Raw genomic sequence first — 12,025 nt, forward strand, 5'->3', positions numbered from 1 at the left:
CTCTCTGCCTCTGCCTTTCTAACTGTGCCTTTCAAATAAATAAATAAAATCAAAAACAAAAAGAAATTAGAAAGAAGGAAAGAAAGAAAGAGAAAGGAAGGGAGGGAGGGAACCTTAAGTTAAAAGGACAAGCACTAGGCATAGCACAGGCATAGTTAGTCCTGAGAGAAAAGCATCCATGAAAATAAACACCTTGGACAGGAGTCAGTAAATCTTTTCTACAAAGGGCCAGAGAGTAAATATTTAAGACTTTACCAGCCATACCATCTCTGATGGTAACTACTCAGCTCTGTCAATACTAGCATGAAAGCAGCTAAAAACAACATACAACTGGGATGGCTGTGTCCTAACAGGTGGGGCAGTTTGCTGACCCCAGTCTTCAAAGGACCAGCGATAATACTGACAGGCAGCCTTTCAACAGACATTAGAGAGGCCAGAAGATCACATACATATCTCCCTCCCTCCCTCTCTCTCACGCGCTTTCAAATAAATAAATCTTTAAAAAATTAAAGTACCCACAGAATTCTACACTCATATAAAATATCTGAAACTGAAGGTGAAATAAAGCAGTTTCTAGACAAATAAACGCTGAGGATTTGCAGTCAGAACATAAACAGGTATCATATCAAAAGGAGGATAATATTTAAAACACGGGGCCAGCATTGTGGTATAACAGGTTAAGCCGCAGCCTGCAATGCCAGTATCCCATAAGAATGTCAGTTTGAGTCCTGGCTACTCCACATCCGATCTAGCTTCCTGCAAATGGCCTGCGAAAGCTGAAGAAAATGGCCCAAGTCCCTGGGCCCCTGCCACCCAAGCTTCATGCTGATGAAATGCCTGAAAAGGAACCCAGTTATTGACACAGGATTACTCAGAAGCAATGAGAAGCAAATTCACGAGCTAAAGAAATCCACACATGACACGCAGGAAGGAATTTCTCATAAGATTGAGATTTTAAAGAAAAATAAAACTAAGCCGGCACCGCGGCTCACTAGGCTAATCCTCCGCCTTGTGGCGCCAGCACACCGGGTTCTAGTCCCGGTCGGGGAGCCGGATTCTGTCCCGGTTGCCCCTCTTCCAGGCCAGCTCTCTGCTGTGGCCTGGGAGTGCAGTGGAGGATGGCCCAGGTGCTTGGGCCCTGCACCCCATGGGAGACCAGGAAAAGCACCTGGATCCTGGCTCCTGCCATCGGATCAGTACGATGCGCCAGCCGCGGCGGCCATTGGAGGGTGAACCAATGGCAAAGGAAGACCTTTCTCTCTGTCTCTCTCTCTCACTGTCCACTCTGCCCGTCAAAAAATAAATAAATAAAACTGAAATATTTGGAATGAAGAATTCAAATTCAAATAAAAAAATACAGTGGAAAACTTAATGGTAGACTTGGTGAGGCAGAAGAAAGAAACCAGAGCTAGAAGACAAATCTTTGGAAACATCTCAGACCAAAAGAAAGAAATGAGAGAAATCAAAAACAGTATTTGAGATTCATGGGATACCTTCAAACAACCCAACATACAGGAATTAGGAGTTCCTGAAGGTGTGTGGAAAGACAGAACAGATTAGAAGGCCTATTCAGTGAAGAAATTACAGAAAACTTTCCTAATTTGGAGAAAGGAACGTCCAAGTACACAAGGCACAAAGAACTCCTTACAGACATGACCAGAAGAGACCTTCAACACAACACATTGTAGTCAAACTCTCCACAGTAAAACATAAAGAAAAGATTCTAAAATGTGCCCAAGAGAAATGCCAGATTACTTCCAGATGATCTCCAGTTAGACTCACAGCTGAATTCTCATCAGAAACCGTACAGGCTAGGAGAGAATGGAAAGACATAGCTCAAGTCTTAAGAGAAAAAACTGTGAACCCATGTTGCTACACACAGAAACACAGACAGACATTCATCATTATGAAAGAACGTGAAGGCAGAAAATCTCCCAGAGAGAGCAGGAACAGCTATCTCCCATCCAAGTACAAACCAGGCCCGACCCTGCTCAGCTTCCGAGATCAGACAAGATCAGGCGCATTCAGGGTGTATGGCCATAGACTAGGAACAGCATGTCGAATCCCTGCTCCCAGAACCACCATTCCACAGTTGCTCCCAGACATTATCACAGCACCCTTGAGGTTTCCCCTCACCCAGTCAGAATGGCTCTCATACAGAAATCAACAAAGAACAAATGCTGGCAAGGATGTGGGAGGAAAGGTACCCTAATCACTGCTGGTGGAATGCAAACTGGTAAAGCCTCTATGGAAGACAGTTTGGAGTTACCTCAGAAACCTGAATATAGACCTGCCATACGACCCAGCAATCCCACTCCTGGGAATTGACCCCAGGGAAAAGAAATCGGCACATAAAGGAGTTATCTGTACATCCGGTTTATTGTTTATTGCAGTTCAGTTCACTACAGCTAAGATTTGTCCATCAGCTGACAACTAAAGAAATTATTATAAGTATATATATATATATCAAGCAATACTTTCAGCCATAAAAAATAATGAAATCCTGTCTTTTGCAACAAAATAGATGCAACTAGAAATCATCATGCTTAATGCTATAACCCAGTCCTAAAAAGAGAAATATCTGTGGTAATACAGCACCAAAACTGTAATGCACAGGAGTGAAACTGACATTCTGAGATCTGACGACTGTTTACAGCCTTGTCTCTACTGTTGAGGAGCTTCTTAGTATTTGCTGAACTCTACTCAGCACAGAGTTCATCTTATGAGTATAGAGCAAAATGAAAGTATAGAACATTATAAAACACTTAAAAGGGAATAAGAGAGAAAGGAGGAGGAAAGGTGGGAGAGTGGGCAGGAGGGAAGGTAGGGTGAAGTATCACTGTGTTCCTAAATCTGTATATATGAAATACATGAAATTTGTTTGCCTTAAAAAAAAGAGAGAAAGATTGGAAGAACTTCAAAAAGCAATAAAACAAAAAACTGACAAATATAAAAACCAAGTTTTCAGATTTTTGTACAAAAAGAATGCCACAAACTAAGTCAAAAGACAAATATAATAAAATTAATTTGGGATTCATATGACAGAAGTGTTGATTTTCTTAAATACAAAAAGTGCCCTTAACAAGAGCTGATCCAAGAGAGAAATGGATAAAGAACACAGAAAAAAAATATTTCACTGATAGAATAAACAAATAAATATGATAAAGAAAACTTAAACATACTCTCCTAATAACTCAGTAAAATGACATTCTGTCTTTACAATGCTGGCAACTGTGAAATTGGATGATACACTACTGACTGAGGAATGGGAGCCAGAAGAAAACGAAAAGTAACTGAGCAGTATCTATCCTAACGTACATGCAACCACCTTTGATTTGTAACCCCATCTCTAGGAATTTTTCTACAAATAGATAATTTCAATAAATAGATGAAAATATGAATTGCAATACTGCAGATATATGGCAAAAAGTAAATTGAATCAAATGCCCTTACACGAAGTGACCATCTTGGAGCCAGTGTTGTGGCGTAGCGAGTAAAGCCACCACCTGCGATACCAGGTTTATGTCCCAGCGGCACTACCTCCAATCCAGCTCCCCGCTAATGGTCTGGGAAAGAAGTGAAAAATCGCCCAAGGTTTCAGCCCCTTCACCCACATGGGAGATCCAGCAGAAGCTCCTGGCTCCTGACTTCAACCTAGACCAGCCCTGGCTGCTGTGACCCTCTCTGGCCATCGTGGACATTTTGGGAGTGAACCAGCAGATGAAAGGCCTCGCCCTCTGTCTCTCCCTCCCTCCCTCTGTCTGTAATTCTGCCTTTCAAATAAATAAGTAAATCTTTAAAAAAAAATCTGATAGGACCCATAAGAACTTGTTTACTGTAATTATCTCTGGGAGTACAGAAATGCAGACTATATCCTCATGTATTATCAACTAATTTACCATTAACACACCTTGACCTGTAACACGCAATCAGCTTATTTAGCCACCTGATAAGTATTATTCTCTAGAGCTTTATAACAATATAATTTTTTTTTGTCTTATAAGGTCCCCATGAAAAATAGGTGGCTACTATTATTCCAATTAAATAGATAAGAAAACTAAGACTCAGAAAATATAAAGGCAATATATAAATTGATTACTCAACATGCAAGAAATTCTAAAAGCGGACTTTTCACGCATATTATAGAACTAGGAAATGGCAAAACAAGATATTAAACTTGAGCCTTGGGGCCGGTGCTGCGGCTCAATAGGCTAATCCTCTGCCTACAGCGCTGGCACACTGGGTTCTAGTCCCGGTCAGAGTGCTGGATTCTGTCCCATTTGCCCCTCTTCCAGTCCAGCTCTCTGCTATGGCCCAAGTGCTTGGGCCCTGCACCCGCATGGGAGACCAGGAGCAGCACCTGGCTCCTGGCTTCGGATCAGCGCGGTGCGCCAGCCACAGCAGCCATTGGAGGGTGAACCAACGGAAGGAAGACCTTTCTCTCTGTCTCTCTCTCTCACTGTCCACTCTGCCTGTAAAAAAAAAAAAAAAAAAAAAAAAAAAAAACAACTTGAGTCTTGGGGGCTGGCACTGTGGTGCAGTGGGTTAACGCCCTGGCCTGAGATGCCAGCATCCCATATGGGCGCCGGTTCTGGTCTTGGCTGCTCCTCTTCCGATCCAGCTCTCTGCTACGGCCTGGGAGGGCTGTGGAAGATGGCCAAGTCCTTGGGCCCCTGCACCCACGCAGGAGACCCGGAAGAGGCTGACTTCAGATCGGCGCAGCTCTGGCTGTTGCGGCCATCTGGGGAGTGAACCAGCAGATGGAAGACCTCTCTCTCTGTAACTCTTTCAAATAAATAAAATAAACCTTTAAAAAAAAAAAAAAAAACACACAACTTGAGTCTTGTTTGGACAACTTTCTGCCATTTACCAAAGTGCTGTCAATTTTTGCTATAAAGTTGAGCATATTAAGAATATGTTTTAAGAACAGCAAAATAATACCTTGTAATACATACAAGATCTAGAACACAGAATGCCACTCTACTTCCTCCCTAATCCATAATCTATCACAAGAGAAACTATTCTTATTAAGTTCAAAACTTATGGAAAGAAAACTGACCACCAGAACCACGGTAAACACAGATTCAAATTATGTCAATGGCAGTCTAAAACATCTGCGATACCCTCCTGCATAAGTAAATTTCATTTTCTCTGACATTACTTTGACTACATTTGGTTAACATTATCTCATGTAGATTCATCAGCTCAAAATTAATTAGTATTACAGAATAGTGTATTCCAGCCAAGCAATTCAACTTCGCTGGCTCCCATGCTTCACTGCTATTGGCAGGCACCGGATCACGGGCACGAGGCCACAGGAGCAGATGGGCATAAACACAGACACGCCAGAGTGTCCGTCTGTGCATCAGAGCTGAGTATCAGTACTGGACTTTCCTCCCAGAAACTTAGAAACTGCAGCACACTAAATACAAGTTTTCTACAACTGCGTTAATAGGGGATGCAAACTCAAAGCTCGGTGATTTTAGTTTTTAGAAGAAGCAGCAGCTTTCCAAGGCCATGGGGGCAAGTTTTCCTTCTGCCGGGTCTGGAACAGCCTTCCGGTGAGGAAACTGAGGAAACCAATCTGCAATCTCTACCACGGAGAAGCTTTGTCCCTGGAGCACTTGAAAGTCTCAGGAAAAAAAAAAATCAAGTTTTAAAGACTGATTTATCTGAAAGTCAGAGTTAAAGAGAGAGAAGGGAGAGAGAGAGAGGGATCGATCTTCCATCTGCTGGTTCACTCTCCAAATGGCCGTGACAACCAGGGCTATGCCAGACTGAAGCCAGGAGCCAGGAGCTTCTTCCAGGTCTCCCGCAAGGGTACAGGGGTGCAAGGACTTGGGCCATCCTCTGCTGCTTTCCCAGGTACATTAGCAGGGAACCGGATTTGAAGTGGAGCAGCTGGGACTCGACCCACCACCCATATGGGATGCCAGCGCTGCACACTGTTGACTTCAACCCACTGTGCCACAGCGCAAGTTCCATAAATTCAGGTTTTAAAAACTCACATGGTAGTTTTGCAAGATGAAAAAGTTCTAGGGGCCGGCATTGTGACGTAGCGGGTAAAGCCGCTGCCTGCAGTGCCAGCATCCCATATACACTCCGGTTCCAATCCAACTCTCTGCTATGGCCTGGGAAAGCAGTAGAAAATGGCTCAAGTTCTTGGGACCCCGCAACCACATGGGAGACCCAGAAGCAGCACTTGGCTCCTGGCTTCGGATTGGCACATCTCCAGCCTTTGCGGCCATCTGGAGAGTGAACCCGCAGATAGAAGACTTCTTTCTCTATGCCTCTGCCTCTCTGTAACTCTGCTTTTCAAATAAATAAATAAATCTTTAAAAAAAAGAAAGAAAAAGTTCTAGCATCGGTTGCACAGCAATGTGAAAACACAGCACTATTGAAGTGCACTCTGAAAACTACTGATGATGGCAAATTGAACCCGATTCTTGCACCTTTTTTTTTTTTTAAGTCACATGGCCCCTTCAAGTCTCTGGATAAGAGCTATGCAGACCCAGAAACAGGAAAAATGGGGGGGGGGGGGGCGCAGAAGAGGTGGAGGGAAGGGGATCTACATACCCCTGCTTCACAGGAACAGAATCTAAAAATACTGAAGGTTGTTGTGAAAAACACTTCATACTTATAACTGTCATTTTTAAAAACACTAAACTATTTCCACATTGGTTTTAAGTTTTTTAATTATAAAACACATCCTACCAAGCAAATGATATTGAAACATTTTGCAGTTTCCACTACATTAATGAAAAAGTTTTAAAATGCTAAGAATGCTAAAGGAAAAAGAAAAATCATGTGTGATCACTATCATCCAAACTTATTTCAATAATTTACAAAAATCCAAGTTATAAGGCACTGTGTGCATGCGTGTGCTTAAGTGCACATAAACAAAAATTGTATCTGACTTCCAGGTATTTAACTACATATTCTCTTTATTTATTTTTTACTTTTGCTTATTTACTTTCATTTTATTTGAAGGGCAGAAAGGGAAAGACAGAGAGATCACCCATTCACTGGTTCAGTCCCCAAAAGCTTCTAACAGCTAAGGCTGAGTCAAGTCCAAGCCACAGCCCAGAAGTCAATCCAAGCCTCCCACATTGGGTGGCAGGCACCCAAGTACCTAAGCCGTTCCTTGTTGCCTCCCAGGGTCTGCATCAGCAGGCAGCTGGAATCAGAAGTGGAGCTGGCCCTCAAACCCAGGCACTCTCAATATGGGAACGTGGGCGTCCTAAGCAGCACATTCATCACTGCACCAAACACCCCCCCACTACTTATTCTCTTCAAAGAAATGTTCAAGTTACACATCACCTTCAGAAAATCAGCTATTTTATAATTGATACTATCATACAGGCAAAAAGCTATGTATACAAAGAACTAAATGTTCCTAACTTTATCTAGTTTACTTTCAATTACTGTTAACATTTCTGCAACAAACAGTGTTAAATATAAGGTGTTTATTTGGATCTTAATAAAGTACATGAAAGTGCTTGTTAAACTCCTACTGGCCCTGAAGCAGAGGAGCTAAAATACTCAGGAGAGTGTCTCAGTCTTCTGGAATTCAAGAACTGGTAAAATTTCAACAAAAATGCCAGCTAGTAATATGGTGCTGCCCACTTTTTACTCTGCCAAATAAAAATGTCACAAAAACTACCACAGCCATAAAGGAAACAGAAATTTTGTTGGCACTCATTTGATTGCTGGTACAGCTGCCATCTGTATTCCATCTTCAGTAACCTGCCCACGTTATTTTAGGCTATTTACTTTAGATACTACAATTTTATATTTTTCATTCTCAAATATGCTTTTTTAAAAAGATTGATTTAAATTTGAGGGGTAGAGTTACAGACAGAGAGAGGGAAAGACAGAGAAAAAGGTCTTCCATCCGCTGGTCACTCCCCAAATGGCCCCAATGGCCAGAGCTGGGCCAGGCCGAAGTCAGGAGCTTCCCCTGGGTCCCCCATGCAAGTGCAGGGGCCTTTCAGGCACTTGGGCCACCACTTTTCAGGCCATGGCAGAGAGCTGGATAGGAAGAGGAGCAGCTGGGACTTGAACCAGTGCCCACATGGGATGCTGGCACCCCAGGCAGCGGCTTTACCCACTTCACCACAGCACTGGCCCCTCCAATATGTTTATATTGACCTTTGCAATCACTACAATCATATCTCAAGAAAATATAACAGATTTTGATTAAACATATGTAAAGTGTAATTATTTACTTATAGACAACTACATATTGCTCTTTCACTGCAATGCATTTTCAAATACATATCTACAGCCCTGCTGTTTATTTTATTCATTTATTTGAGAGGCAGAGATAAAAAGCTTCCATTTTCTGGTTAACTCCCCAGTTGCTCACAATGGCCAAGGCTGGGCCAGCCAAAGCCAGGAGTGGGGCTGAGTCAGTTCAATGGCAGGAGCCAGAACTCAACCCAGGTCTCCCACGTGGCTGACTGGAATCAACTACTTAGGCTATCTCCAGTGCCTCCCAGAGTCTACACTGGAGAGCCAGAGCCAGGTACGGAATCCAGGCACTCTAACAGGGGGCGTGGGTGTCTTTGCCACTAGACCAAGCACCTGCCCTAGACTGCTCTCGTGTAACTACCGTCCAACTCAGCAATGAAAATTCACTTCCACCTTCCCCACTGTCCTCTCAGCCCTCCCAAATCCAGTCAACAGCCCTGACACACTTCTGGTTACACTTAACACCTCGCAGCCTCGACCCTCCCCCCTCCGCTCACCCAAATCTAGAGAGGAACTAAAACCTATGAACACCTCTTTCCTGTTGCTCACTTTCCTTTCTCTACACACCCACTTACACCAACGGACTCCGATCCATTATTGTGTTACACACAGACTTTTCTAACAATCTCCTTCCAAGCTCTACCTCCAACTTCCTCTCTTCAACCTGTTCTCTATACAACTCCAGATTAATCTTCCCAAAACATCAGCATAATCCTGTGTAATATCAACTCCTGTTTTTAGCACAGAGGCTGAGTTCAGTCTCCTTCTCATTGTAGCAACTGCCTCTAACATCTCATTTTCCACTGCTCCTTTTGAAGAGCTCTCCAATTTATCCACATGGGCGCAGTCACCATTGCAGGCTACTGTACTGTCACTCCTGGCTTTTCCTTCCTTCAACTTTCCTAATCTCGATGTCATGGCCTCAATCGAGGTCCTCCTCCTCCTGCAGCTCCAGCCTTCACCTATCAGTTCCTCCTTGGAAATACTGTAACTCCTCATTCCGCGTGACACTAAGGAGTGTCCACACATCTAATCTGAGAGTGCTGACACCAACTAAAGATAAAGCACATCAAAGTGGTCTGCAAACTGACACAAGGACACTTGTACATGCACACATGCACATTCAAAGGACAAAGGGAAGGGCCCTGGAGTTCCAGAGCAGAGCATCCCGAGGACAGTCCCTGTGAGCTCAACAGACACGGGAAATGCGTCTCTATCTAGGAGATTCTGGACAACTGCACACCCTGGATCACAATGAGGACCCAAAAAATGGGAAACCGCACAAGGATGTGGCATGGAGGCCTATAAAAGTGAAAGGTATGATCCATCAGAGTGAATCTGGGGCCAGTGTTGTGGAGCAGCGGGTTAAGCCCACAACATCAGCATCCCATACAGGTGGCAGATTCAAATCCCAGCTACTCCACTTCTTATTCTATGCCTGAGAAAGCAACTGAAGATATCCCAAGCTTGGGCCCTGCCATCCACGTGGGAGACCCAGAGTTCCAGGCTCCTAGCATCACCCTGGCCCAGCCCCAGCCATTGCAGCCATCTGGGAAGTGAGCCAGCAGACAGAAGATTGATTGATGGATCTCTCTCCTTCTCTCCCTCCCCCACCCCCATAACTCTGCCTTTCAAATAAATAAATCTTAAAAAAAAAAAAACTAGGAAGTTGAAATAACACTCTCTATTAAAAAATAAAAGTGAACCTGAGAGTATTTGGATAAGAGAATAATAGGATATGGAATTCCACAGAGTTAAGGGACCACCCAAATAACAGGACATTTAGAGATAACATTCAGATAACTCAAATCTAGAAATGGTTTCTGGCAGAAAAAAATAGGGCCCACATCCACAGTCTTGGCAAATGTAAGAGTTTCATATGCATTTACTGCAAATAATTGAGCCGACAGAGGACAGGGTTAATTTGTGCCTGGAGATCTCCAGAGAGGGAGAAAAGAGGCTCAAGTGTACAAACAATGGTAGCTCTACAGAATGTAGACTGGACTATACCCCCAATATTTAGAAGGCAGGACAGAAGACGGGACTAAGATGTAATAGGAAGACAGGGGCACTTGTATGTTTTTTTGTTTGTTTGTTTATTTTGACAGGTAAAGTTATATACAGTGAGAGAGTAAGACAGAAAGGTCTTCTCTCCGTTGGTTCACTCCCCAAATGGCTACCACAGCCGGCACTGCACCGATCCGAAGCCAGGAACCAGGTGCCTCCTCCCAGTCTCCCACGTGGGTGCAGGGACCCAAGCACCCGGGCTATCCTCCACTGCCTTCCCAGGCCACAGCAGAGAGCTGGACTGGAAGAAGAGCAATGGGACTGGAACCCGGCACCACAGGCAGAAGATTAACCAAGTGAGCCATGGCGCCAGCCCCCACTTGTATGTTCTTGAAGCATATTGAAGAATGACCAAAAAAACATGGAAAACAAAAGTGTTCCATAAATATATAGTACTACTTTTTTAAAGATTTATTTATTTATTTCAAAAACAGAGTTACAGATAAAGAGAGAAGGAGAGACAGAGAAAGAGGTCTTCCACCCACTAGTTCACTCCCTAAATGGCCACAACAACCAGGGCTGGGCCAGGCCGAAGCCAGGAGACAGGACCTTCCTCCGGGTCTCTCACGGAGGTGCAGGGGCCCAGGACTTAGGCCATCTTCCACTGCTTTCCCAGGTGCAATAGCAGGGAGCTGGACTGAAAGTGGAGCAACAGAGACTTGAACCAGCACCCAGATGGGATGCCAGCACTGTAGGCCGTGGCTTTAACCCATTGTGTCACAGCGCCAGCTCCTATGATTATTATTACAATTATGATGCCAGTTGGTAACACCCATGCCAAAAACAGAAGCTATACAGAGCGACAAACAAATGCTTGACAGTTATGGCAATGGAAGTATGGAGCAGCAGTAATAAATAACAAAAGTAACTGTTCTGTCTCCAACATTACTTAGACAAATCTACTTATGATCTGTTCCTCAACTTCAGGAACTGAGGAATTGAAGAGAGTACTCGATTATTCCTAACATATAGCAAAATTATAAAACTTCAATGGGAAAAGAAAAAACATTAAAACAGAAGCAAGAGTAAGGTTAACACCCAAAACACATACACAAGGGTGGGGTCTGTCGCATCCCACGCTGGAGCTCTCGGGTGCAAGTCCCAGGTCTGCTCTCCACTCCAGCTCACAGACAGTATATACTCTTGGAGGCGTGTAAGAGGACGAAAGTAGTCAGCCTCCGCCACTAAGTGTGAGAGCCAAACTGAGCTCTTGGCTCTTGGCTTCAGCTTCGTCCAACTCTGACTACTACAGGTATTTGGGGAGGGAACCAACAGACAGGGGATCTCTCTCTGTCCCCTGTGTTTGAAATAAATAAAATGAAAATGCATGCTACAAGTTTCATACACTTGCTAGTTCTGGGCCATATTTCCCCTAAGTTTTCTAGCAGTCATCCTTAAAGGAAATAAATTCACAGTCACTAAAAGGAGGGGAAATAATTATTTCTGACGCTAGACTCAACGTATCCAGATATAAAACATCTTCAGAAATAACTACCACTGCACTCAGCTAGCCCTGCCCATCCACTCAGTGAAGGCATTTCAGTCACTGGTTACTGTTCTGAATAGCACTAACTTGGACCTGAAAGCCCATCTACCACCCTGAGTCCTAAATTCCATGGCCTAAACGCCTAATTTTTTTTAAGATTTAATCTTATTTATTTGAAAGGCAGAGTTACAGAGAGAGAGAGAGAGAGAGAGAGAGAGA

General features: G+C 43.7%; 1 protein-coding gene across 10 annotated transcripts in view; it reads right to left on the minus strand.

Moving 5' to 3' along the window:
- Positions 1-12,025, minus strand: part of AP3B1 (adaptor related protein complex 3 subunit beta 1) — a 269,201-nt gene that overhangs the window by 244,214 nt on the left and 12,962 nt on the right. For 6 of the 10 annotated variants that reach the window (XR_016220329.1, XM_089312899.1, XM_089312898.1 and 3 more), the window contains exon 1: positions 11,372-11,664. The exons of the other annotated variants lie outside the window; for them this stretch is intronic. Coding sequence is in view for 5 of the 6 variants with exons in the window: in XM_089312899.1 (XP_089169025.1) it covers positions 11,372-11,649 (278 nt within the window). In the remaining variant the exon portion in view is untranslated. Of the gene's footprint in view, positions 1-11,371; positions 11,665-12,025 lie in introns of those variants that run through there. 10 annotated transcript variants of the gene reach the window in all.

The sequence above is a fragment of the Oryctolagus cuniculus genome, chromosome 14 (genome assembly GCF_051225735.1).
Source record: "Oryctolagus cuniculus isolate XC-2025 breed Fujian yellow rabbit chromosome 14, ASM5122573v1, whole genome shotgun sequence".
Taxonomy (NCBI): Eukaryota; Metazoa; Chordata; class Mammalia; order Lagomorpha; family Leporidae; genus Oryctolagus; species Oryctolagus cuniculus.